This window comes from Chiloscyllium plagiosum, unplaced genomic scaffold, assembly GCF_037043375.1.
Source record: "Chiloscyllium plagiosum isolate Xiang-an unplaced genomic scaffold, Cpla_swu_hap1 HiC_scaffold_15, whole genome shotgun sequence".
NCBI lineage: Eukaryota > Metazoa > Chordata > Chondrichthyes > Orectolobiformes > Hemiscylliidae > Chiloscyllium > Chiloscyllium plagiosum.
The window spans coordinates 25,108,408-25,136,241 of NW_028270153.1; the positions used below are offsets into that span (position 1 = coordinate 25,108,408).

At 39.7% G+C, this 27,834-nt stretch overlaps 1 protein-coding gene across 2 annotated transcripts in view; it reads right to left on the reverse strand.

Moving 5' to 3' along the window:
* Positions 1 to 27,834, reverse strand: part of LOC122559963 (phosphatidate phosphatase LPIN2-like) — a 235,190-nt gene that overhangs the window by 28,917 nt on the left and 178,439 nt on the right. For both annotated transcript variants that reach the window (XM_087994824.1, XM_087994823.1), the window contains exons 3-11: positions 26,630 to 26,725; positions 22,496 to 22,794; positions 15,900 to 16,007; positions 15,695 to 15,815; positions 13,743 to 14,232; positions 10,633 to 10,732; positions 7,939 to 8,126; positions 3,022 to 3,115; positions 1,865 to 1,934 (exon numbers count right to left, since the gene is read on the reverse strand). In XM_087994824.1, the coding sequence (XP_087850950.1) occupies positions 1,865 to 1,934; positions 3,022 to 3,115; positions 7,939 to 8,126; positions 10,633 to 10,732; positions 13,743 to 14,232; positions 15,695 to 15,815; positions 15,900 to 16,007; positions 22,496 to 22,794; positions 26,630 to 26,725 (1,566 nt within the window). The remainder of the gene's footprint in view (positions 1 to 1,864; positions 1,935 to 3,021; positions 3,116 to 7,938; positions 8,127 to 10,632; positions 10,733 to 13,742; positions 14,233 to 15,694; positions 15,816 to 15,899; positions 16,008 to 22,495; positions 22,795 to 26,629; positions 26,726 to 27,834) is intronic.

Below are 27,834 nucleotides of genomic sequence, written 5' to 3' on the forward strand. Positions count from 1 at the left end.
TACAGAGGACAAAGTATTTGAAGAACTAATGGGATCGAAGACAGATAAGTCGCCAGGACTGCATTCAAGGGTCTTAAAGGAAGAGGCTACATAAATAGTGGCAGCATTGATGGAAGCTTTCCAGAACTCACTGGATTCTGGAGAGTTCCAGCAGATTCGAAAGCAGTTAATGTGACGTTCCAGCTCAAGAAGGGTGGGAGGCAGAAAGCAGGAAAGTATACGTCAATTAGCCCAACATCTGTCCTTGGGAAAACAACTGAGTTTATTTTAAGGAAGAAATAGCAAGATATTTCTTAATGCAATCAAACAAAATCAACATAGTTTTGTGAAAGAGAAATAATCCTTGACCAGTTTGCTAGAGATCATCGAAGGTATAACAAGCACAATAATGAAGGGGAGCTGGTAGACAGCATTGAGATTTCCAAACAGCATTCAATAAGGCACTACATAAAGGCTTTTGCATGAGATAGATATTGTATATTAAGCATTACTTGGCTCCAGAACAGGATTAAAGAATGCACAAACTCATCAATTATTGCAATGTAACAGGGAAGTTTTATTCCATGAATGTGCACTCTGAACAAGCAGAAGACAAGTCTGAGCAAGCCCACGAACATGACGAATGACTCACCACTGATCAAGTGACTTGATTCTTAAATTGACATTGTCCCTGCCAAATATTTACTAACTGTAATACATAACAATAGGAGGTCATGGTATCAGGGATCATGTATTAGCACGAATGGAGGATTGGTTAACACACAGAAAAGAGAGTCGGAATTCAGGGGGCATTTTCAGGTTCAAAAGATGTGACTAGAGGAGGGTCACATGGATTAGCACGAGGGCCTCAATTAGCTCATGATTTATATTAATTACTTGGAAGATGGAGCAGATGTAATGGATCCATATTTGCTGATGGTACAAAAATAGCTAGAAGGGCATGTCAGGTGAGGACATATGAAACCTGCAAGGGAATATTGATAGATCAGGACAAACGGCAAAAACTTGGCAATTGGAGTTTAATGTAGAAAAAGGAGAGGTCATGCATTTTCATAGAAAGAATCAAAAGGCAGTCTATTATTTAAGTGGAGTGATACTGCAAAACAGCAGAATATGGATGCTCTTGTGCATGAAACACTAAAAGTTAGCATGCACACCAACAAATGCTACTTTTGTCTTTATTGCTAAAGGTTGAAGTTTATAGCCAGGAAGTCTTGATGCAACTGTACAGGGTGTCGATGAAATCACACCTGAAATATACTGTATAGTTTCAATCTCCATTTTTAAGAAAGGATATATTGACATTGGAGGCAGTTCAACAGAGATTCACTTGGTTGATTTCTAGGATAAAGCAGCTGTCTTATTGAGAACAGCTAAGCAAGTTAGATTTTCATTCATCAGAATTCAGAAGAATAAGAAGTTGAAAAATACAAGATTTTGAGGAGGCTTGACAGGGTAGACATTGAGAAGATATTTCCACTAGTGGGATAATTTCAAAGTACAGACAGTTACAGAATAAGAGGACACTCATTTAACGCTAAGAATCAAAGGAATTTCTGCTCTCAGAGGATGCTGAATGGCTGGAATTCCCCACACAAAGTGTGGCGTAGGCTAGGTCACTGAAAGTATTAGAAGAGGTCAACAGACTTTTAAAATATTAATGAGTTAACAGCTACAAGGAACAGGCACAAAAGAGGAATTGAGGCTTGGAGCACATCAGCCATGATCTTATAGTATGATGGGGCAGGTTTAAGGGACAGAATGGCCAACTCCTGCTGCTATTTCCTAAAATCTTGTCTAAATCATTTTGTATGTTCTAACCCTTTGATAAATCAATACATCTCAGCAATTGTACAATAACTACCTTAGGTAAATTCTTCTGAAAAACTTGAATGCAGAGAATCATGGGTGCAGCGACTGCCCAGTTATAATATCTATGAAAAACAAAATATCCAGGGTTTTCACACCAGTGCAAAGAAATCAACATTTTAAAAAAATTTGCACGATATCATTCAATTTGAAATAATGGTTCATTTTATCTATGAATTTTGCATTCTTTCTACTTCAAAGTTACCTTGGATTGTGTACTATTTAAATATAATTTAATTTTGTAAGGACCATTATAAAGAATGTCTTTCCTTCCTGCCAAACACAGCTTCTCTGTTCCATACTGAATGAAGATTCTAGCTGCTAGTTCACACATTTCACAATTAATGCAGTTTTTTTTAATGTCAGTACCAGCTCTCTCTCTCTCTCTCTCTCTCTCTCTCATCAAGAGCTGGAATACAGAACATGTGCTGTGGGCATAACAATAACTCCAACAGAAAACTCAGTTGACTATTTTGAATTCTTTATATTATTAAATAGTTGTTCCATGAATTCAAGACTTTTTGTGAGGGCAACTGTGAAAATAAAATTAAGTAACAAGCACTTGATCTCATCTGTTCAGATTCATAAGTGATGGATGAGGTTGCTGCCTTCCATTTACTATTGCCCAGAATTAGCCCAACATGCACATAAAGTGATACAATTAAATAAGCGGAACTAACTAAAACTGAAAAGCCACAATATTAAAAAAACTATTCAAGAAACTTAAATCAGAACAAAATAAGGGGAAACAAAAAAAAATCAAAAAGTAGATCTGCAAATAACCAGAATAGCAGAACTTTTACAAAAAAGGACAACAATCAAGAAATACTGGATACAGGTCATTCAACATCTGCAAAGAACAAAAGCAGGTTTGAATGTAATCCTTCTCTGTTCCCAACTGCTTACTGATTTGCTGTGAATGGCCAGCATTGTTTGGTTTCTTTCTGATTTGCAGAAGTTGCAAAGAATTTTTTTAAACGTATATTAAAATCAGGACAGAATGCATTTGCATTAATAAATTTAACTATTTTAACCAATTTACAAACTTTGAGAAGACAACTATTTTGAGAAGACAAAGACATAGAATGAAAAGTACTTAAGCACTCAGTAACCCGTATAACAACATACATTGCTACAAGCTTATGAACTTACTTTTTATTGATTCCAATAACCAAATTTGGATCATCAATAATTCCAGGATTTTCAACTAGATCCTGGTACGTGACCATGTGTTGCTCAAATTTCCCTGTAGCATAAACAATAAACAAACATTTTAAGAGTCTCAGCTGAGAACGACTTTACCACCATGCAAAGAATTTCGCATTGAACAAACAGAACTTCAACTGATCAGCAAATACATAAACATGTAACAAAATCACTCAGTGTAGTTTCAGCAAAAGAAAAATAAATCATTGTGATTTATTATTTTGGTGATGTTTCATTTACCATTGTTTTCCTGATGGTCAACCTATTGTTACAGCCAAGTGGGTAAATAGACAAGCTATTTTCCCCAGAGGTGGGGAGTCCAGAACTAGAGGGCATAGGTTTAAGGTGAGAGGGAAAAGATTTAATCGGGACCGAAGGGGCAACTTTTTCAAACAGAGGATGGTGTGTGTATGGGATGAGCTGCCAGAGGAAGTGGTGGGGGCAGGTACAATTACAACATGTAAAAGGATATATGGGTGGATGGATATATGAATAGAAAGGGTTTAGAGGGATATGAGCCAAGTGTTGACAAATGGGACTGGATTGTTTTTGAATATCTGGTCAGCATGGACAAGTTGGACCATAGGGCCTGTTTCCGTGCGGTACATCTCTATGTCTCTAAGTGGGAAATGGTGAAATGTCTTTTTCCACCTCGCAGCTGACAATGTCATGTATTTTAAATAAATTGCTTGTCATCTTAGGATTTTTAACTCAAGTCTTGTAACTGTAAATGACACAGAGGCAGGTTTTATTTTAAGTTCTAAAAAATTAGTGTTTATTGCCCTTAACAGCTGTTAGATTTAAAAGGAAGAGCTTCAATTGGCTCACAAATGCTCCCAAAAGACTCAGTTCCACAAAGTAGTAGGCTACATGGAGGGTAATTTAAATTGTTTTAAGAGTTTCCATAAAAAAAGCAATCCAATACAAATCTTCTAAGTTGATGCGTTGGATGGTTTCAAACCTCAGTGACTTGTTTTTGCTGACCCCACGTAAAGATAATTTAAAATCTGGGCACATTTTCTTGGCCTTCCTCTGAAGGCACCAGTTCTATGTTTTAGGTTGAAGACACTGCCTTCACTGTTTGGCTTGTTAGATAGAGAGAGAGTATCTGGCTGTTGAAGGTAGAGAGAGATCCACAAGTTTCCTCCTAGCCATTGATAGTGTGTATGACTCAAATAAAGCAACATTTTTTTTTAAAACAAAGGTTAGCTCGCTATTCATTTATAAAAATGGTAACAAAGCACGCTGAAAAATCCTCATTCCAGATCCACTGTGTGCCGTAATCAAATTAACTGGATCACTCATTGCAGTCAAGGTTCCATTTCCAAATTATTCCAGTGACGGCTTGATCCGCACACACCTGAATAAACAGGTCACATCTAATTGTCTCCCTGAAATTCATATAATGGAATACTTTCACTTGCCCTGGTAAGCTACTTGCAGACAATGTAATTAATTTCTGACATCTTCACTTCATAAATTAAAAAGCTATACAAATGTTAAAAGTATCTTGTGTTTCAATCCACACAAATAGTAATTTTGATACAAACATATTTTTATAATAATATTGATAACAAAAACATTCAATTCTCTCATGTCAAAATGATTAAAAGAGCTCCAAGTCAGGAGGGGGGAACTTGAAGGTGTTGATGTTTCCATCCATCTACTGTTCTCCTCTTTGATAGAAGAGGTCACGGATTTGGAAAGTGCTCAGTTACAAATTTGAGAAGTGCTATCAAAGAAGTATTGGGCAAGCTGTTGCAGTGCACTGATACTGTTTGCCCAGAGTGAGGCAAGTGAACATTTCAAGAAGTTAAATATGAATGCAAATGCTTCTGTTTTGTCATCTGCACTGATGTAGTAGGCTCCCCCAACTTGGAAGATGAGAATATTTAGTTGCTTAGTTGTCCACCAAAGAACTGCAGAGTTTTGACCTAATCTGTTGGTAGTATGATAAATTATCTCTGATTAGCATGCACTATGTTGTTCAGCATGCATGTAGTTATAATACAGTTTCACCATGTCGGCACCTCATTTTGCTGCTGCTGCTTCACATATACACTTGATGGTGATGGCCAAGTGAGGGTTGTGCTGGACTGTAAGATTACATACTGTGATTGAATGTAGTTCTGTTACTGTTGCTGATAGCCCACAGTGCATTATGGATGTCCAGCTTTAGGCTACTAGAGCTGTTCTAAATTTGGATTGGTGGTGCTGGAAAAGCACAGCAGTTCAGGCAGCATCCGAGGAGCAGTTAAATCAACGTTTCGGGCAAAAACCCTTCATCAGGAATACAGCTGAATCTGGTTTCCAGCATCTGCAGTCATTGTTTTTACCTAGCTCTTCTGAATTTACCTATCCCATTTAGCACAGTGGAAGCACCACACAACATGACAAATGGTACTATCACGGTAAAGACAAAACATTGTCTCCACAAGAAATGTGTGGTGGTCACTGCTAAAACTATCATGCTCAAAGGTATCTGCAATAATGCAACACTCTTGGCAAATTTTACAGGGTCCAGAGCCAATACTGAATATTCCAAGAAAAATTCCTTACTGACTATATTCAATGTACAGGTGGGATGGGCCATACCCGCTGTTGTTGATGGAGGATCCTAGAGCATTGGCAGCAAGGAGAAAGTGAGGACTGCAGATGCTGGAGATCCGAGCTGAAAATGTGTTCCTGAAGAAGGGCTCATGCCCGAAACGTCGATTCGCCTGCTCCTTGGATGCTGCCTGCCCTGCTGCACTTTTCCAGCAACACATTTTCAGCATTGGCAGCAAGGTCAGGTTTGGTGAGAATGATAATGTTAGGCTATTGCTTCACTGGTCTGTGGGACAACTCTCCCAACCTTGGCACAAGTCTTAAAATAGTGGTAAGGCTTATATTGTAAAGTCAACTGAAGAAAATGCAATATTTTCATTTCCAGTTTCTAGGTTGGGTAGTCAGTGTGGTTGTATTATTTTACATCCCTGTTTGATATAACCTAGTGGCTTACTTCAGAGGGCAGTTAAAAGGCTAGCACATAACTGTGGATTTGTAGTTAGACATACACCAGACTGCTTAAGGACAAGAGATTTCTGCCTGTCAAAATGTCACATTCATTAGGTATAAATTACTGACTTTGAAACCCATCATCCAATTTAATACCTTGGATTTTGACGGGTTGGAAGTTTTGAAAAAGAAACCAAAACCACAAACTAAAAATGGCTGTAGACACTACCTGACCACACAGTTCAAAGAATTTCCATGAAAACCAACATGAATTAAATAAAAGACATCCTGCACTAAAGTCTACATTTTTCCCAAGGGTAATAAATCTCATCAGAAATCATCCCTGGGAACAGTGAAAGTGTCCTCATCGCCTATCCAATTTTCACAACCATGAGAATCCTCACATGTTGAAGACAAAATCACCTGCAGTCAGAATATACATACAAGTTGCTTTTTCAATGGGCTTTCTCTGTGGCAGAAGCAGACAAGAATGGATTTTTGACCAAAAGTGGAGTTGAGCATTATTACATCAGCCATTATCTCACTGAATGGAGGAGTAGACTAGATAGGCTGAATGGCTATGTCTTATATGTCATTCAGCAGAACTGAAAAAAGCTAAAGGTTTCTCTATATCTCTCAGAAAAAGAAACACCAATGAAAACACTGACTGGTTTGCTACTGCTGACAGTACAAAAATCCAACTAACCATGATCTCAGATTCAAAGACACCCAAGGGACTTTAAACTACAATGTTCATTTATCTCTCATTTGTACTGGACACTATTCCCTTTTAACTTTGTATATGAACAAGTGTCACATTTTTATTATTTTTCTCAGGATTGACAGATTATAAATTTGCTCTTCCTAAACTCAAGAAAATTTTGTGATTGTCTCATACTGCAACAGTAAAAATTAGTTGACTACATTTTAATTGGAAAACAGAATAGGCATGAGTTAATTAAAAAAATTAAACCTTTGCTGCAGACAACCAGGATGGTTGCAACACGGGGACTTGTTCATACCCACCTCACTCGCTCCTAACAATCACCTAAAGGATTTGAGTGAACCAGATGGGTTTTAAGGACAATATGGTAATTTCATGGTAAGCATTATTGAAATCAGCGTTTAATTACAGATTTATTAAATTAATTTGTAGACTGACAACACAAAGAGTGCATACTCCATTTAGTTTTCTTAATTAAATTATAGTGATGAATAATATGAAAGAACTCAAGTCAATGCAGAGGAACCTCGATTATCCGAAGGACACGGGCAGGGAATATTTCATTCAGTTAATTGAATTTCGGATAATCGAATCCCTGAAAACATTGTTTAGCCAAGCTTTGGGACCATGCGATCTTGCTGGATAATCGAATGCCAGATAATCAAGGTTCCTCTGTATTGTCCATAGCAAAATCTTTACAGTTTGTTCCCTAACAATAAACATGCTCCAAATCATCGATACTAATGAAGCACTCATGTAGTTCTCACTGCTGTTCTAAACTTGTCAGTTAAAAGATTTCATACATGGCAGTTTTGAAGACTTTTGTGTGAGTTGCAAATGAAGTGGATTGTGCCAGTGCAAAATACATTTGCATCTGTATTTAAAAACAGGTGTAGGCATTTTAATAAATAAATCAAAAGATTTAAGTAGGCTTGGAAGAATTTTCACATGGGTTGTTAAGCACAAGAAAGAGAATACTGACATGCAGAAGACACAGCACATGATATTTAAAATAGAAATGAAAAAAAAACAAGTTTTTGAATGAACAGCAGCCAAGTGGAACAGTTAACATGTTGAACATAATTCAAAATATTAGAATTCTCCAATAAAGATGACAAAAATTAGCCATCTTAAGACTTTACCTTGAGAAATCTCATTGTTATCACTGAGGCCACCACACAGAGAGAGATGTACATCTGGCAGCTCACTAGCCGAATCAGACAGATATTCCGTGCCACTATCTGCACCTGCACTTCCTACTGATTGTGGAGATTGTGATTCTGAATGTGTACCAAATTCGCTCAACTGCTTAGAACTTGAATCCTGTTCACTGAAAAGGAAAAAGCAACAGTTAAATCTAGTAGACAAAATTATTAAAAACAAAACGTAACTTTGATGTTAGGATAAATTACACATCCATCAGCAAGCTCAATTATAAGATATATTAGATTAGATTAGATTCCCTACAGTGTAGAAACAGGCCCATTGGCCCAGCAAGTCCACACCGACCCTCTGAAGCGTAACCCACCCAGATTCATTTCCCTCTGAATGATGCACCTAACACTATGGGAAATTTAGCATGGCCAATTCACCTGACCTGCACATCTTTGGACTGTGGGAGGAAACCGGAGCACCTGGAGGAAACTCACGCAGACACGGGGAGAATGTGCAAACTCGACACAGACAGTCCCCCAAGGCTGGAATCGAACCTGTATCATGACAATATCTCGGAATATGGCAATTTGATTTCATACATCATGCACTAATGGTTTTAACATAAAAATCCAGAAGACAGCCACCATATTACAAATGATGAGTATTTTTTACTGCTAAGTACTAATAGCATATCCTTGATTGCATTTCCAAAAATACAAAGTGCATGTGAATAACACCCCACCTATCACGAGAAACATTAACTCTCTTTCTTCAAGTCAAAGGTGCGGCCATGGTAGTCACATAGGCCTGCGTTATATCAGTCTCGCTGTGGGGTACATGGAACATTCATTGTTCCAGTCCTACTCAGGCCCCCACTCATAACTCTTTCTCCAGTACATCGAGGACATCAGGAATCAATTTAAATTCCAATGTCCACTATGCTCCCACCTTCAACTGGTTCATCTCTGACTCCTCTTTTCCCTTCTGTTTCCATTTCTGGGGATAGGCTGGCCACCAATATCCACTTCAACACCACTGAATCCCACAGATACCTTGACCAGACATACTCATAGCCTGCTTCCGGTAATTCTCTACTCCATCTTCTCAATTACTCTGTCACATCTGTTCCAATGATGGCAGCTTCTGCAAGGGGACCTCGGAAATGTCTACCTTCTTCCTCAACTGAGGATCCCTCACCATCATGGTTGACAGGCCCCTAGCTGGGTCCGAGCCAAGTCCCACACTTCAGCTCTTACCTATTCTCTCCCCTCCCAAAAAAGCATTAAAGTCCCCCTGCTCCTCACTTACCACCCCACCAGTATCCACATACAAATGATCATTAGCTACCATTTCCACCACCACCAGCAAGATGCCAACACAGACATATCCCTTGTCAGCCTCTTCCATAGGGACTGTTCCCTACAGGGCACCTTGGTCTACTCTTTCTCCATTCCCAACACCACCCTACATCCCCTGGCACCTTTTTTTGCAATTGCAGCAGGTGCAACATCTGTCTGTTTATTGCCTCCTTCCTCAATATCCAAGGCTCTGGAAACACGTTCCAAGTGAAGCAGCAATTTACCAACACACCACTCCATCTAGACTACCATATTCACAGGGGCTGCTCAACTAGAGAGACAAAACACAAATTGGGTGACCACTTTGTAAACCACCTCCGCTCTGTCTGTGAAAGTGACCCTGAACTTACTGTTGCCTGCCACTTCAACACACCACCCTGTTCCTTGCCAACATCTGACTTGGGATTGCTGCAGTGCTCCAGCAAAGCTCAGCATAAGCTGAAAGAATAGCATTTTATTATCCATTTGGGGATCCTGCAGCCTTCAGGACTCTACATAGAGTTCAATAATTTTAGGGAAAAAAAAGCACCTCATCACATGGGCTCCTACCACAAACAACCCATTGTGAGTTACAATAGGCCCCATTTGCAGCTATTGATTCCCCCAGGCTGACCTTTACTCATTCCTTTGTCAGCCCAACTGTCGACCTCTCTCTGGGCTCTATCTCCACCTATCATTTAATCCTCCCTACTCCCCCATCCCATCTTCAACATATTTACCAATCTGTACGTGGCTACAATCAGTTCTGAAGTTCAGTAACTGCACCCAAAAAGTTAACTCTGCTTTCTCTCCTCAGAGTTGGTAGCACGGTGGCTCAGTGGTAAGCAGTGCTGCCTCACAGCACCAGGATCCCAGGTTTGATTCCAGCCTCGGATGACTGCCTGTGTGGAGTTTGCACATTCTCCCCATGTCTGCGTGAGTTTCCTCTGGATGCTCTGGTTTCTTTCTACAGTCCAAAGATGTGCAGGTCAGGTGAATTGGCCATGCTAAATTGCCCATGGTGTTTAGGTGCACTAGTCAGAGAGAAATGGGTCTGGGTGGGTTACTCTTCAGAGGGTCGGTGTGGACTGGTTGGGCCGAAGGACCTATTTCCACACTGTAGGGAATCTAATCAAATCAGAATCTGCCAGACCTGCTGAGTTGCTCCAATGATTTTTTTGTGGTATTATATCGATACTGTTTAGCATAGTTCTTTCACACAATTTTGCAGACTATCTACAATTTTACTTTCTATCCCAGAATAGAAAACACAAGATGGAATGTCAGTCAAATCTATCAACCAACTTTTCACAAAACGTCTTACCAATACATTTAATCACCTACCTCTTTGGGAAATACAGAGCTGCAATATTAGGATCCAACTTTTGTAGGTCATCTAAATAAATATCACAGGGACCCAGATGTTGGCTTCTTTTAGGTCCACCTATCCCAGAACACAAAAAAAATGCACAAATGTACATATTTACATTTGCCATCTAAAAAAATATATAAACATACAAGGTTAGAAGTCAAATATAATGATTACAATCCAGTAACTACCACATATTAGCTTGGAAAAGTGATGCACGTTATTTAGAATAAGGCATTTGTACTGAAATATAACGACTGCCTGTTTATCTGCTTACATATACATAAGTAAACCTTCAAGTTTTAATTTAATAGTGGATGAATAGATTACATCAATTCGATAACACATTAAAACTGGGATTTTGGGCAAAGTAAAGTCATATGGAAAAGGATCTACCAAATATCATACTTCTTTGCATTTGAGAGCCAATATACTTCTTTCATTCCAACCAAGAACTCTGAACAATTTGAGTGCAGATATAGCTTCAACATTTTACTCTGTTAGGATCCTGGTTTACGATACTTCATTACTTCACTTGTTTGTAATTGACAGGGTGCCAGTTGAAGCCACTGTCTCAACTGTAAACATAATGCCCAAGACTTCAATCTGTATCTGCTAACAATTTTCAGAAATTGAGTTGCCACTAAAGGTAGAATTCAGGAAAGAAAATGATATGTCAACAAACAAGACTCCAAACAAAAACAAATGAAGCTTCTGGTGAAAATCAAATCTGCCTGCTGCAACATTCCTCCCACATTTTTTTTTGTCTGGGGCCAGGAAAATTAAGAGGGTCTGCCGGGATCTTAGAAGCATTTGTATAGTGAGATATGCAAGGGTGGGGCATGGGGAGGTAAACCAGAGACAAAGGCAGAGAATGGAGTCAACAGAAAGGCTGAGAAGCACATTGGTGGAAACAATTACGCAAGTGTCTCCAATATCCACCTTGGTTTTGGGTCACTAGTTGACTACAGAATTTAAAAGAAATGCGTAAAACAAAAGGACAGAGGAATATGCCTTTGAGATGGCACATACAGGGGTGAAGATATACAGAGTGAAAGCAACGTCAAACTTTTATGCTTCTCTTATTTTCTATGCCTCTCATTAAAATAAATCAGGGCATAATGCACTACGCACTTTATTTCACTATTTACCAACAATAATAGTTTGCCATCTTTCACAATTTCTCACTCTGCAACAGCTTAACTTGAAAATCTTTTTGAATAAATAATCAAGTCTGGTCACTACAAGTCCAAAAGTAAAATGAGTGAAGACAACCTATTAAGCTACACTGCAATGCCAATAATTAATCCAATATTGGCAGAAACTATTTGGAAGATACATGTATTAATGAATGAGCAAAACACACTTCTAATTAATAGGACAAAAAAATTCTTAAAATGCACATTTCAATCTGTCTGGAGAGGACCATAACAGAAGTTCACCTTCAAGCCCACACCATCCAAGCTCGCAATTATGTAATCTTTTCCTAACAGTCACTGCATCAAACTCCTGGAACTTTCTACATAACAGGACTGCGCGAATCTGCACCAAATAAACTGAAGCAATTCTAAAGGGCTGATCACTACAACCTTCTCAAGCGTAATAAAAAATAAGCAACAAGTGGTGGCAATCACTCACTAACTAAAAGACTCCCACTTGCTAAAGGTAGACTCACCTGCACCCAGTCTATGTTTGCCAAATCCTGACTAATAATATTGAAATACGTTTTCCCCAATTTAGACACTTAACATAAGGACTTTGAAACTCTTCGGAGGGTCGGTGTGGACTTGTTGGGCCGAAGGGCCTGTTTCCACACTGTATGAAATCTAATCTAATCTAATCTAATCTAATCTAACTCTAACCCAGTGTCTTCTCACACCTCTCTGCAGTTTGCTTCTAAATCTGCTCCTCTATCTCCCTCTAGCTGTTAGGAGGCCTATATTATAATCCCAGCAAGGTAATCACCCCTCTTTTTTACATTTCAAAGTTCTACCCAAATGGCTACATTTGGAGACCCTTCTAGGACATCTTCCCTCATTACTGCAGTGATAGTTTCCTTGATTAATGATGCAATGCCTTTATCTTTCTCACATTCCCTCCCCCATCGCAGAAACTTCTATACCCTGGAATGTTCAGCTGACAGTTCTGTCTTTCCTTTGACCATGACTTAGTAATTGTAACAGTAACATATTCTTACAAGCTGATCAATGCTCTAAGTTCATCTGCCTCACCAGTAAAGCTGCTTGCATTAAAATTGATACAATTTAGCTTTCTAGACCTCCCCTGGGCCTTATCCTGACAATGTCTTCTCTATCGACTGGACTGTCCGAACATTCCTTCTATATCTGATTCTCGTATCCCACGTTCCATCTGCTCTACATCCCATCTCCCTGCCAAATTTGCTTTACACCCAGCCAACAGCACAAAAACCTCCCCAACATCTCACCAACAATTAAATTCCTGTATTCATTATCAGGCTTACAAGAAAGGCAGCTTTCCAATTAGACTTAAAATAGTTTAAAGCTGAAATCAAACAGATTTTTTTGACTACAAGATTAAAAACCCAATTTTCACAAGATCTTAAAACTTTATGTTCCCTTGATTCCAGCCATGTCAGAATCCTCTCAAACCTGGCTTTACATTCTAGAATTCACTACCTAAACTTCACTGGTATTCCTCCCACAAAGCCTAAGTCTTTAAGCAAGCGTTTAGTAACCCTCCAATTACGTCCTACTTTGGTCTTTCAGTGATTTTTTAATTCTCTTGAGACTTTCCTTTATCTTGAAGACTCTGCAGATGTTGAAAAATGATACACCCACACCAGTCTTGAACTTCCATAGATTTCAGCCAAACAAATCTTTTGATTTTCATCTTCGGTGGTACTTTACAAAATATCAAATCCCAACATCGATATCATAACTAAAGATAAAATAGCTCTAAGTGCAATATATTTCTGAAAATAAATATGGATTATATTAATTTTTTTGTATTATAACTGTTCAGTGAACTGGTAAAAAAAATGCATTTCTAGAAAAGCTAACTTTTTGAAAAAGCCACAGAAAAAATATGTTACTATTATTTTTACCTTTCTTTTTATCTACTTCTTCTGCTTTGACATTGGTATCGAGGCATAATGTCTGTTGGGCTGGATTATTACTACTTTCTAAAGCGTGTGGGCTTTCAGGTTCTTGGCGAGGAATTGGCTGAAAGACCTCAACACTTTGAGATTCTGATGTACATGTTTCAGTAGTTTCTGACAGCAATGTTTGGCCTGCAACATTTGACACTAAAGTCTCTGTCACAATGTCTGTTTGTTCCATTGTCCAAGAAGTGCCTTCTAGGAATGCTGTCTCCGTTTTGGGTAGTACTGTCTGCACCATGGATGTTTCATGCAATGCAGGACTTCTTTGGGTTCGAGGCTGAGGCTTGAAAACAGTTATGATATTGTTGATTTCAGAGGAATCACAAGCAGTTCCATCTGCTGCACTACTGTCCGTGATGACTCGGAAATGTGTATGTTCAGAAGGTGTAATGGTGGCTACTCTTGGCTGCTCAGACTTCTCCATTTTACTGACCTACAAGAGGAATGCCATTTCTTTATGCAGTCATTAGGTTATGATTAGAATATATTTCATCATAAATGCATTGAAATACAAATTAACAGCTTTTAACACTTATGCGAGAAAAATGCTTTACAAATATTGAAAATCTTCTCTACTAAATCTTTACAATGTAGTATATAATCAATAAAAATAAGAGTTTTCTTTGACTACGTTTTATTGCAATTGTGCTATAAATAATCACATTAAGATACTTTGGAACCTAAAACTAAGGATGCAGTTACTTCATCAAACAAGATTTGAAAATATTTTTGCTAACAAACACAAATACTTAACAAAAATGAACAGTTAAAAAAAACACAATTCATCTGTATTGCTCATTTATAATCTTCAATCTGCATCATTTTTATGAGGAGAAAGTGAGGGCTGCAGATCAGAGTTGAGAGTGTGTTGCTAGAAAAGCACAGCAGTCAGGCAGCATCCAAGGAGCAGGGGAATTGATGTTTTGGGCAGAGCCCTTCATCAAGAATGAGGCTGGGAACCTTGGGGGTGGAGAGATAAATGGGAGGGGAGGTGGGGCTTGGGAGAAGTTGGCTATGAGTGCAATGGAGGTGGTGATAAAGGTGATAAATCAGAGAGGGGGGTGGAGCGGATAGATGGGAAGGAATATTGACAGATGGGACTGGCAATGAGGACGGGGCTGAGATGGAGGTTGGAACTGTGGTCAAGGGGTGGGGGGGGGGGGAAATGAGGAAACTGGTGAAGTCCACATTGATGCCCTGGAGTTGAAGGGTCCAGAGGTGGAAGAAAAGGCATCCTTCCTCCAGCCGTCATGTGGTGAGGGAGTGGCGATGGATGAGGCCCAGGACCTGCATGTCCTTGGCAGAGTGGGAGGGGGAGGGAAATGTTCAGCCATGGGGCAGTGGGGTTAATTGATGCGGGTATCCCGGAGATGTTCTCTAAAATTTCTGAGGCTTAGTTTCAAAAATTGTTCTAAGTAGTCTTCATAGAATGAAAAGATTAATCAGAATTCAGGTTCCTTGTTCAGGGTTCAATATTCCCACCTCATCACATTGGTGGTTCGCCTGGAAGGTACTGTGCAACCTGGTTTACTGCTAAATAACATACTTGCATTGCTACCCAAAATAATGAACAGTTAAAAAACACAATTCATCTGTATTGCTCATTTATAGTCTTCAATCTGCATCATTTTCATGAGGAGAAAGTGAGGTCTGCAGATGCTGGAGATCAGAGTTGACAGTATGTTGCTAGAAAAGCACAGCAGTCAGGCAGCAACCGAGGAGCAGGGGAATTGACGTTTTTGGGGCAGAGCCCTTCATCACGAATGATGAAAAATAGCAAGATTTAACAGGGAACACTGGCTGAATTTTTGTTTGTACAGCTTCAGAAAAAAATTACTAACTGCACAAACTGAAGTAATACAAATATTTGATAAAGTTATCAGTTGATACTGTACCTGTGGAAAACCTCCCCAAGTCCACTGCATCCGAGATTCTGTTCCCATAAAGGATCCTTCATGTGATTTTACAACCAATTCTGAGTCACTTTTTGGTGATGAAATTCGGTCGTAAGAATAGCTAAAACAATACATTTTGTTCCGTAAGTTTCTTAACATTATTACAATAAAGATAAACTATAAAAAGGAACTTCAGTAACCATACCTCTCAACAGAAGACCATTCACCATCTGAATATGGATAGATTTCTCGAGAGTAGTAGGTGCTTGAATCTTTATTGGGTACTTCAGAAAAGAAATTACACATTTCACTGCTGTAGGAAAGACAGAATCATGATTGGTGCATTTACTTTCCAACAGTATAGAGAATATTTTAGATTAAGAATAAACTTTACATCTCTATCAATTATTCAAAAATAAAAACAGATCTTGCTGTATGAGCAATGATCATATAACATAGAACAGTACAGCACAGGGAACAGGCCCTTCAGCCCACCAAATCAATGCCAACCATGATGCTATTCTAAACTAATCCTATCTGCCTCCAGATGGTCTGTATCCCTCTATTATCTGGCTGTTTTTGTCTGTCTAAATGCTTCTTAACCCTTGCTAACTTCTGCTAAGTTTCGGCTTCTGACACTTCCCCTGGCAGTGCAATCCAGGCACCTAGCTTTTCTCACACATCTCCTTTAAACTTTACCCCTTTCACTTTAAACTTATGTCCCTCGTAGGTGACATTTCCACCTTGGGTAAGAGACTCCAACTATCCATCTTATCCATGCCTGTCATCATTTTATATACCTCTATCAAGTCTGTGTTAGGTGCACTAGTCAGAGGGAAGTGGGTCTGGGTGGGTTACTCTTCGGAGGGTCGGTGTGGACTTGTTGGGCCGAAGGGCCTGTTTCCACACTGTAGGAAATCTAATCTAATCAGAATCTGCCAGACCTACTGAGCTGCTACAATAATTTCTTTGGGGCGGCACAGTGGCTCAGTGGTTAGCACTGCTGCCTCACAGCGCCAGGAACCCGGGTTTGATTCCAGCCTTGGGTGACTGTCTGTGTGGAATTTGTGTGGGTTTCCTCCAGGTGCTCTGGTTTCCTCCCACAATCCAAAGATGTGCAGGTTAGGTGAATTAGCCATGCTAAATTGCCCATAGTGTTAGGGGTACATTAGTCAGGGGTACATATGGGGAATGGGTCTGGGTGGGTTATTCTTCAGAGGGTCGGTATGGACTTGTTGGGCTGAAGGACCCGTTTCCATACTGTAGGTAATCTAATCTCCTCTCAACCTCCGGCGCTCAAGCAAAAATGATCCAAATTTGTCCAACTTCTCCTTGTAGCTAATACACTCCAAGTCAGGCAACATTCTGGTAAACCTCTCCAAAGCCTCCACATCCCTCCTATGGTTCAGCAAACAGTACTCAAAATGTAGCCTGACTAAAGACTTATACTATTGAAACATGATTTGCAACTTTTGTACTCAATACCTCAACCGAAGAGAAGCATGCCATACGATTTCTTTACCATCTTAACCACTTGTGTTGTTACTTTCTCTCCAAACATTAATGCTCCTAAAGGTCTGGCCATTTACAGTATATTTTCCTCTTGCATTTGACCTCCGAAAATGAATCATCTCACACTTTTTTTGGATTAAACTCCATTACCAATTCTCCATCCAACATACCAGCTGATTCATATCCCACTGTATCCTTTGACAAGCATCCTCACAATCCATAACACCAACAATTTTCATGTTATCTGCAAACTTACTAATAAGACCATCCGCATTTTGGTCCAAATGCAGTGGCACAGCAGTTAGCACTGTTGCCTCACAGTGCCAGAGACCCGGGTTCAATTCCCGGCTCAGGCGACTGACTGTGTGGAGTTTGCACATTCTCCCCATGTCTGCGTGGGTTTCCTCCGGGTGCTCCGGTTTCCTCCCACAGCCCAAAAATGTGCAGGTCAGGTGAATTGGCCATGCTAAATTGCCCGTAGTGTTAGGTGCAGGGGTAAATGTAGGGGAATGGGTCTGGGTGGGTTGCGCTTCGGCGGGTCGGTGTGGACTTGTTGGGCCGAAGGGCCTGTTTCCACGCTGTAAGTAATCTAATCTAATCTAATCATAAATTACAAACAGAGTCCCAGGACTAATCCTTGCGGGATACCACTAGTCACAGACCTCCAGTCAGAAAAAGATCCCTCCACAACTAACCCCCATCATCTATGGCCAAGTCAATTTTGTATTTAACTTTCCAACTCACCACTTGTGATTTGATCCTCTGGACCAAACTAGTATGAGGAACCTTGTCAAATGTGAACTTTACTAAAGTTCGCATCAACAACATCCACTGCCTTATCTGCAATTATCTTCATCACTTCCTCAAAACTCTCAATAAAGTTTGAGAGACAAGACCGTCACTGTATTAAGTCATGCTGACTATCCCAAATAAGTGGAGAAAGTGAGGTCTGCAGATGCTGGAGATCAGAGCTGAAAATGTGTTGCTGGAACAGCGCAGCAGGTCAGGCAGCATCCAGGGAACAGGAGAAACGTCGATTCTCCTGTTCCCTGGATGCTGCCTGACCTGCTGCGCTGTTCCAACAACACATTTTCTGTCCCAAATAAGTCCATTTTTCAAATGCAAGTAAATCCTGTCCCTAAGAATCTCCTCCAATTATTTCCCAACCACTGATATAAGGCTTACCAGCTTATAATTTCCTGATTATCCCTATTGCCTTTCTGTCTGGGACTCACCAGACTGGAGGCCATCACAGGAAGGCGAGGCCTCGAATTTTGAAGCCAGGCATGATCTGGAGACTTAGCCAGTACAGTCTTGGGGTTAGGTGCTTGCACAGACTGAGGTGGAAGAATCATAACTTAAGGTATTATTTTATTTTTCCTTTCTATTCTTATGTTGAACATTTTATTTTTAATCTATTTATGCCAAATAATTAAGTATCTTAACCTGGGTACCTTGTACCTAAGATGGCGCCGTAAGTGACAACATGCAAACTTTTCACTGCACTTATTCGAGTGCACCTGACAATAAAGCTAATTCAATTCAACTTTAAAGAAAAGGACAGCATTGGCTATTCTCCAGTCTCCTGTGACCTTGCCTGTGGCTAAAGAGGATACAAAAATCTCTGTCAAGATCCCATCAATCTCCTCCCTTGCTTCCTTCAGTAACCTGGGTTAGATCCCATTCGGCCCTTAATGTTTTTCCAAATACCTACACCTTCTTAACAGCAACATGCCCCAGAGTATTGAAATACATCTCTCTAAACTAAGCATCATCCATGTCTTTCTCCTTGGTAAATACTGATGCAAAGTACTTATTAAGGATGTCATTTACTTCCTTTGGCTCCACACACAAGTTCCCTCCTTTGTCCTTAAGTGGTCCCACCCTTTCCCTAATTAGGCTCCTACTCCTAATATACACATAAAATTCCTTGGGATTCTCCTTAATCACATTTGCCAAGGGCATTTCATGGCCCCTTCTAGTCCTCCTGATTTCTTATTTAAGTTCTTTTCTGCTTCCTTCATTTTCCTCAAGGGCTTTGTTTGATTTCGCTTTTGTAAACCTTACACATGCTTGCTTTTCAATTAAATTTACAACATCTCTTGCCAACTTCATCTTTTAGCCTCACAAGAACATGCTGGTCCTGAACTCTGGTCAACTGGCTTTCAAGAGACTCCCACATGTCTGATTTGGATTTACCGTCAAATGCTACCCTCAGTCCAATTTTTCCAGTTTCTGCCTAATACTGTATAATTAGCCTTCCCCCAATTTAGCACTTTCACCCGAGGACAAGTCTTATCCTTTTCCATGACTATCTTAAAACTTACAGAATTGTAATTACTGTTCTCAAACTGCTCCCCCAATGAAACATCAATTATCTGGCCAGACTCGAGGTCTAATACATTCCCTTGCTGGACTATCTATGTTTCAAGAATCCCACTTGAATGCACCTAACAAATTCTACTCCATCCATGCCCTGGCACTAAGGGAGTTCCAGTGAATATTGTAGAATTTAAATCACCTCCTACAACAACCCTGTTGCTTTTACATCTTTCTATGCTCTGCTTCCATACCTGTTCTTCTATTTGCCCTGGCTATTGAGAGGCCTATAGTATACCTCCACCATAGTGGTTGTACCTTTCTTATTCCTAACTTCTACCCAAATTGCTTCACTGGATGAGCCCTCCAAGATGTCCTCTCTTAGTACAGGTGTGACATTCTCCTTCATTGGTATTGCAGCACAACCATCTTTTTTATATCTCTCTCTATCACACATGAAACATCTAAACTCTGGAAAGGTGAACTGCCAGTCCTGCATTCCTGAGCTGCTCTCCCATTGGCACTAGCAAAGCTCTCTACAAGGATACTGGTGCCCTTTCAGTTTAGGTGCGACCCATCCTTCTTGTACAGGTCCCACTTTCCCTGGAAAAGATCTCAATGACCCAGACATCTGAATCTCTCCCTCTTACACCAGCTCTTTAGCCAGACATTCAAACGTCTTCCTATTTCTGGCCTCACTAGCACATGGCACAGGGAGTAATTGCAAGATTATAACCTAAGACGTCCTACTTTTCAACTTCCTACATAACTCACTAAATTCCCTTTGCAGTACCTTATCTCTCTTTCTGCCTATAGTGTTGGTACCAATACGGACCACCACCTCTTCCTAATCACCCTCCCTGTTCAGAATGTGCTGTGCCCACTCAGACATTCTTGACCCTGGCACCAGTGAGACAGCAAACCGTCCAGGAGGTTTGCTTGCAGCCACAAAAACCCCTATCTGTGACCTGGACTATTGAGCTCCCTATCACTACCATTCACCTATGCTTCAACTGTCCTTACAGGTTTTGCATAGAGGTCGTACAAGCAAAGGTAAACAGTTTTTTTTTTAAATCTTGTATAAGACATTAAAAAAAGAACAACTATATTATCTTAGGCTTATTTTGATAGGATAAAAATACAATAATTGAAAAATATGTTAATGTCTGCTGGGATAGTATCAAATCAAGAATTGCAATTCTGACTTCTTTTTTCCATTAGAGTTGGGAAGCTTAGGGAGAGGCTTATTATTAAAAAGTCCATATTACAGAAGTGGTTGTGCTGGATGTCTTAAAACGTGTAAAAGTGGGTAAATCTCCAGGACCTGATCAGGTGTACCCTAAAACTCTGAGGGAAGGCTGGGCTGCTTGCTGAGATATTTGTATCATCGATAGTCACAAATGACGTGCCGGAAGACTGGAGGTTGGCTAACGTGGTGCCACTATTTAAGAAAGGTGGTAAGGAAAAGCCAGGGAACTATAAACTGGTGAGCCTGATATCAGTGGTGGGCAAATTGTTGGAGGGAATCCTAAGGGATAGGATTTCCATGCATTTGGAAAAGCAAGAACTGATTAGGGATAGTCAACATGGCTTTGTTTGTGGGAAATCATGTCTGACGAACTTGGTTAAATTTTTAGAAGAAATAACATAGGGAATTGATAAGGTCTGAGCAGTAGATGTGAATCAAATGGACTTCAGTAAGGCATTCGACAAGGATCCTCATGGTAGACTGATTAACAAGTTTAGATCTCACAGAATACAAGGAGAACTATCCATTTGGATACAGAACTGGCTTGAAGGCAGAAGACAGGGGGTGGTGGTGGATGGTTTGTTCTTCAGACTGGAGGCCTGTGATCAGTGGTGTGCCACAAGGATCAGCAGTGGGTCCACTGCTTTGCATCATTTATATAATTGATTTGGATGTGAACATAGGTGGTATTGTTGTAAGTTTACAGATGACACCAGAATTGGAGGTGTAGTGGACAGCAAAGAAGGTTATCTCAGTACAATGGAATCTTGATCAGATGGGCCAATGGGTTGAGGAGTGGCAGATGGAGCTTAAATTTAGATAAATGTGAGGTGCTGTATTTTGGAAAGGCAAATCAGGGCAGGACTTATACACTTAATGGGAAGGTCCGGGGAGCATAACTGAACAAAGAGACCTTGGAGTACAGGTTCACAGTTCCTTGAAAGTGGAGTCGCAAGTAGATAGGATAGTGAAGGCGGCATTTGGTATGCTTTCCTTTATTGGAACAGAGCATTGAGTATAGGAGTTGAGAAGTCATGTTGTAGCTGTACAGAACTTTGGTTAGGCCACTTTTGGAATATTGTGTGTAATCCTGATATTGCTCCTATCAGAAGGATGTTGTAAAACTTGAAAGAGTTCAGAAAGGATTTACAAGGATGTTGCCAGGGTTGAAGGATTTGAAATACAGGGAGAGGCTGAGTAGGTTGGGGCTGTTTTCCCTGTAGCATTGGAGACTGAGGGGTGATCTCATAGAGATTTACAAAATCATGAGAGGCATGGGTAGAGTAAAGAGATAAGATCTTTTCTCTGAGTTAGGGGAGTCCAGAACTAGAGGGCATAGGTTTAGGGTGAGAGGGGAAGCTTTAAAAGGGACCTAAGGGGCAACGTTTTACACACAGAGGGTTGTGTGGAATGAACTACCAGAGGAAGGGAAGAGGCTGGTACAATTACAACATTTAGAAGGTATCTGGATGTGTATGTGAATAGAAGGGTTCAGAGGAATATGGGCCAAGTGCTGACAAATGAGACTAGATTAGGTTAAGATATCTGGTCGGCATGGACAAGTTGGACCGAAGGGTCTGTTTCCGAGCTGTACATCTCTATGACTCTAAGCTTGTGAAATATCTTATTGAAATAGTTTGGAAGACAATAATAAATAAATAACGGTCAAATATGTAAAACCATGGCAATGGAAGAGTTCCTAAAGGCTGACAATAACCTACTTTGTCGGTACACATCGCGGCTGTTCCTCTGAACTAATGTCCATGTCAGCTATTTCTTGCTCATCCGATGAGGACTCCTGGTCATCCTTCTTTGAATTCTCTGGTTTGTGCTTCCTTCTTCGACGTCTTTTCTTTTTGGCTGAAGTATTATTTATAGTGTTGTCAATTTCTGTACCACTAAACGGACTGGGCAGTTCCGGATTCTGAATTAACTCAGGACGAGCCAAATCTTGCTCTCTTGCAAAATAAGCTCCTTCAACTGGTATCGGTGATGTTGTTAAGTGTGTTGGAACAATGCCCTGTGGGAAAAAAAAATGAGCAAAAGTGGTATTTTGGTCAAGTTTAACCGTACTATCACACCAGTACTGTTTCTTTTTCATTTAGGAATGAGCTTCTGAAAGGAATGAAGAAACTGGGACTGGAGATATAAAGATTTCTTGAATTATAGAATTACCATAGGTTTGAAAAATTTCCAAAGCACATTCACAGAATTACCATTAGTTTGGAAATTTTCTAAAGCACAGAGTGGTACATGTATGGAATGAGCTGCCAGAGGAAGTAGTGGAGGCTGGTACAATTGCAACATTTAAGAGGCATTTGGATGGGTATATGAATAGGAAGGGTTTGGAGGGATATGGACTGGGTGCTGACAGGTGGGACTAGATTGGGTTGGAATATCTGGTCGGCATGGACAGGTTGGACCGAAGGGTCTGTTTCCATGCTGTACATCTCTATGACTCTATAATATAATAATAATATAGAGAAATTAAGTCACAAAAGGTCATAGACATTTAATCCTTAAACCACTATAATGTGATCAGTGTGGGATAATATAGCTTTGTTATATGCAAGTCACACCTGATTAATTCAGGTAATTTTTTTTGAGAACATTATTAACAAGAGAATATTCGCTTTATCATGCATATGCTAACTCTTTGGAAAATTCATAATTAGTCCCACAATTTTGCATTCGCCCCGTAACTTTATGAGTCTTTTCCCTTTCAACTATATTACCAAATCCCTCATAAAAGGTACTATTAAAAAAAACTTTCCCAAATCTTTCAAGCAGTGAACTCCAATCATAACTCACTGTATAAAAACAGATTTGTTCTTTTGCCTTACCTTAACCCTACTCAATATGTGCTGGGGCAACACGGTGGCTCAGTGGTTAGCACTGCTGCCTCACAGCACCAGGGACCCGGGTTCAATTCCAGCGTCGGAAGGCGTGTGGAGTTTGCACATTCTTCCCAAGTCTGCTTGGGTTTCCTCCCACAATCCAAAGATGTGCAGGCCAGGTGAATTGGCTATGCTAAATTGCCCATAGTGTTAGATACATTAGTCAGGGGAATGGGTCAGTGTGGACTTGTTGGGCTGAAGGGCGTTTCCATATTGTAGGAAATCTAATCATTTTTCTTCTGAAAACTGACCTGGCACCTGATATAGTTACAATCTCAAAAAGGACAAAATAACTTTGAATAAGAGATTTGAATTCCCAATGATCAACTTAAAATTTAACATTTCAAGACAGTTATTGGATTACACCAATTAAAATCCCACCACAGCAGACGGTGGAATTTGAATTCAATAAAAATCTGGAATTAGATTGTAATGATGATCATGAATCCATTGCTGATTGTTAGAAAAACCGATCCGTAAGGGAAGGAAACTGCTATTGTGACCTGCTCTGGCCTACATGTAACTCCAGATCTACATCGATGTGATTAACGCTTAACTGCCCTCTGGGGTGGGCAATAAATGCTGGCCTAGCCAGTGACACCCTCATCCCATGAATTATTAAAATAGCAACAGCACCTAAACCATTTGGTAGGCAACTCATACACGAAACTACAGAAAAATAACCTCCCCTTCACCTTTTCATAAGAACCAAAAAAATCCTCACTACAGTTATCATTTACATCCTACTTTTGACAGAGGCCAGCATTGCACTCAGCTTCCAACAGGTTAATTTGTTCGAGTTTCGCCGAGTTGTAATTTCAAGAGTCCATTAAAAAACACCCCTCAATTTCTGAAGAAGTCCCAAATTGACTGTCTGCAAATGTATTTCTAGTAATTCTTTTCTTCCCTGTTCATGCTAGGATAAATCTTCTAGATTCTTTAAAATTGCAGTAGAATGTGTCTTGTCTTGTCAACCACAGGATGGGGAGCTTTCACCCCTGCTGAGACGTTCTGCAACTCTTCATAACAATGTCAAATCTCCTTTTCACTCTGATTTTCTATCCAGAAACTCAAGAGGCAGAAAACTTGCCAGGGTGCTTGCTTTTGCTTCAAGTGCAAGAAGCATCTTGGTAATGAATTCACCTAGCCTGCAGTTGGCAGTGTTATATTACTCCTACCAAACATTTCTTTCCAGGATATTCTATTTTACCTGAAATTACACAGATGGTTTAAAAAAATTTTACAAACTTCACATTCCTAACATTATGAATTCTCCTGGTTTATCAAAAACAATTTCTTTGATGCTGTTAGATCTACTCATAACCTTTTGTGAAAAAGGGAGAACAATTTCAATGTTGTCGCCACTAAACTGAAGTTCTGATTTATGGAACCATTTGAAAGACTCAGATGCTTACAGCGCATTGGGTTTGCAAAGGTCTGACTATACGAATCCTAATTTCTAGCTCTTGGCCCACAGTCTCTCCAAATACAAGCGAATAGCTAAATACAGCCTTATCTACAGAGGGAGAGGCTGAATAGGCTGTGACTATTTTCCCTAGACTATTGGAGACTGAGGGGTGACCTGATAGAGATTTATAAAATCATGATAGGGTAAATAGACAAGGTCTTTTCCCTGAGGTGAGGGAGACCAAAACTAGAGGGCATAGGTTAAGGTGAGAGGGGAAAGATATGAAAAGTGTCCTAAGGGGCAAAGTTTTCAAGCAGAGGATAGTGTGTGTATGGAATGAGTTGCCAGAGGAAGTGGTGGAGGCTGGTACAATTACATTTAAAAGGCATCTGGATGGGTATATAAATAGCAAGGGTTTAGAAGGATGTGGGCCAAATGCTGGCAAATGATACTAGATTAATTTAGGATACCTGGTCAGCATGGACAAGTTGGACCAAAGGGTCTGTTTCCATGCTGTACATCTCTATGACTCTATGCGCTAATGTTACAAGTGTTTCTGACTAATCCAGTCCTTCACAAGTGACTTCCATCTTCCATGATTCTCAAATGGTGAAAGAAAAGTTCTCAAATCTCCTCTTAGCCTTCTACATCTTTGTAATTACATGTCCCCTAGTTGCTAACCTCTCTACTAATGGAAAAGATGCCTTTCCATTCACTCTATGCCCCTCAGAAATTGGAAGTAAAATCACCACAGTCCTAGCAGATTGCTCTTATTAGAGAGAGATGACTGGCAGTGAGTTTAACCTGAGAGTCGCCACACTTCAGGTGAGGGGTGAGATTGAGAAGGTGGGACCTTCATGGCAACCTCAGCAGGCACAGGAATTAAACCAGCACTGTTGACATTACTCTCCATCATAAATCAGCCATCCAGGCAACTCAGCTAACCTATCAAAAAAAGGAGATATCATACAGTGTTCTGGAAAAAAAATTCAGGTAGCACTTGTTCCTCCACAAAAAGTAGGAGAAAAATTGGAACTCCATCTCCTAAATAGCTACTAATCATGTCAGATCAACTTGCTACTCTTCATGAGAGCGGAATTAGACATTTCATGAAGTGATAGATATATCATTGTTAGGTCAATGCATTAATGAATGCAGAACAGCAGCAGGAAGATTAGGCACAATCTAATAGAAGAGTGAATCTTAAACTCCTGCTTCTAAAAGCTGCAAAGTAGTATTAGGAAAAAAATCTGTACAGTTCTCAAAAATCCTAATGAGAAAAATTACTACAACTATGAATTTATTCTTAAGGATTTTATTGGAATTAATTTTAACCTTTTTTTTGATTTTATTATTTCTGAATCAGAATCAAAGAATGAAAACCAGCTGCATACGATGAACTTGACCAGAAGCCACGGCTAACACCCACTTTATACCCATCAGTAAAACATTTACAGCATTGGTTTACAGTGAACACATATTGGAAATATGAAAGTCCAAAGTTTAACTGCTGTGTGAGACACCTAATTTATTTCTAAAACACAGCATACCTCATCTTTCTCAGTTTCTTCCACAAAAAAAGCCTCCCCATTGTCTCCAAGTTTCATTTGTAGCTCTACGGGTTCACCATTGATTTCAATGTCAACCTGAAATAAACAAAAAGATTGTACATGACCAGTACTTCATTGTTTCGCTGCTCCAATTGAACGTCAGATCCAGCAAAAGGCTAATCTGTATTCAAAGTCACATGCTTCAAAATCATTTAACTGTTTTGCATGGTTCCGATTAAAGAATATTTTAGAGTGTAAAGAAGCATTTTTTTTTTAGATTAGATTACTTACAGTGTGGAAACAGGCCCTTCGGCCCAACAAGCCCATACCGACCCGCCGAAGCGTATACCACCCAGACCCATACTCCTAAATTTACCCCTTCACCTAACACTACGGGCAATTTAGCATGGCCAATTCACCTAACCTGCACATTTTTGGATTGTGGGAGGAAACCAGAGCACCCGGAGGAAACCCACGCAGACACGGGGAGAATGTGCAAACTCCACACAGAGTTGCCTGAGGCGGGAGTTGAACCCGGGTCTCTGGCGCTGTGAGGCAGCAGTGCTAACCACTGTGCCACCGTGCCGCCCATTTATGTGTTTCAATATAGGACAGAGCCAATAAAAATAAATTTGTTCAGAACAGTGCTATTAATATTTAATGGTTTACAGTCTCTCATCATACTTGTAACTATTACATTAATAAACAAGCACATAGCTTCAGCCCAAATAGCAATAAGCTTCACCAGCTCATGGTTATTCAATTTAAAATCTCACAAGACTTCAATTTACTTAAGGAGTTGCTCAAGAATATTTCAAAATATGATTTTGATTTACATTTTCTAGAATGGAGGATTGTTTCTAAATGTAAATTAAGAAGTTGGGTATTCACATGAACATTACTTGCAACAGAATAATGCTGCAAACTTGTATTATTTCCAACAACATAACTGATTCAGAAAAATAACTTTAATGAAAGCTCTCATTATATCAAATTTCAATTCTCACATCCTCTAAAATCACAAAATCCATTTTCTATCATTATGAAGCACAAATATTTGATGAAAATTGGTTCACTAAATGCACATTTTTTAAAAAGAGTTTAAAGCTCTATGAAGTTTCTTAATATTTTCCGTCACACTACCATAAACAAGTTTCAATCCTCTACAGATGGATAATGCACAGTGATATGGAGATTTAGTGAAG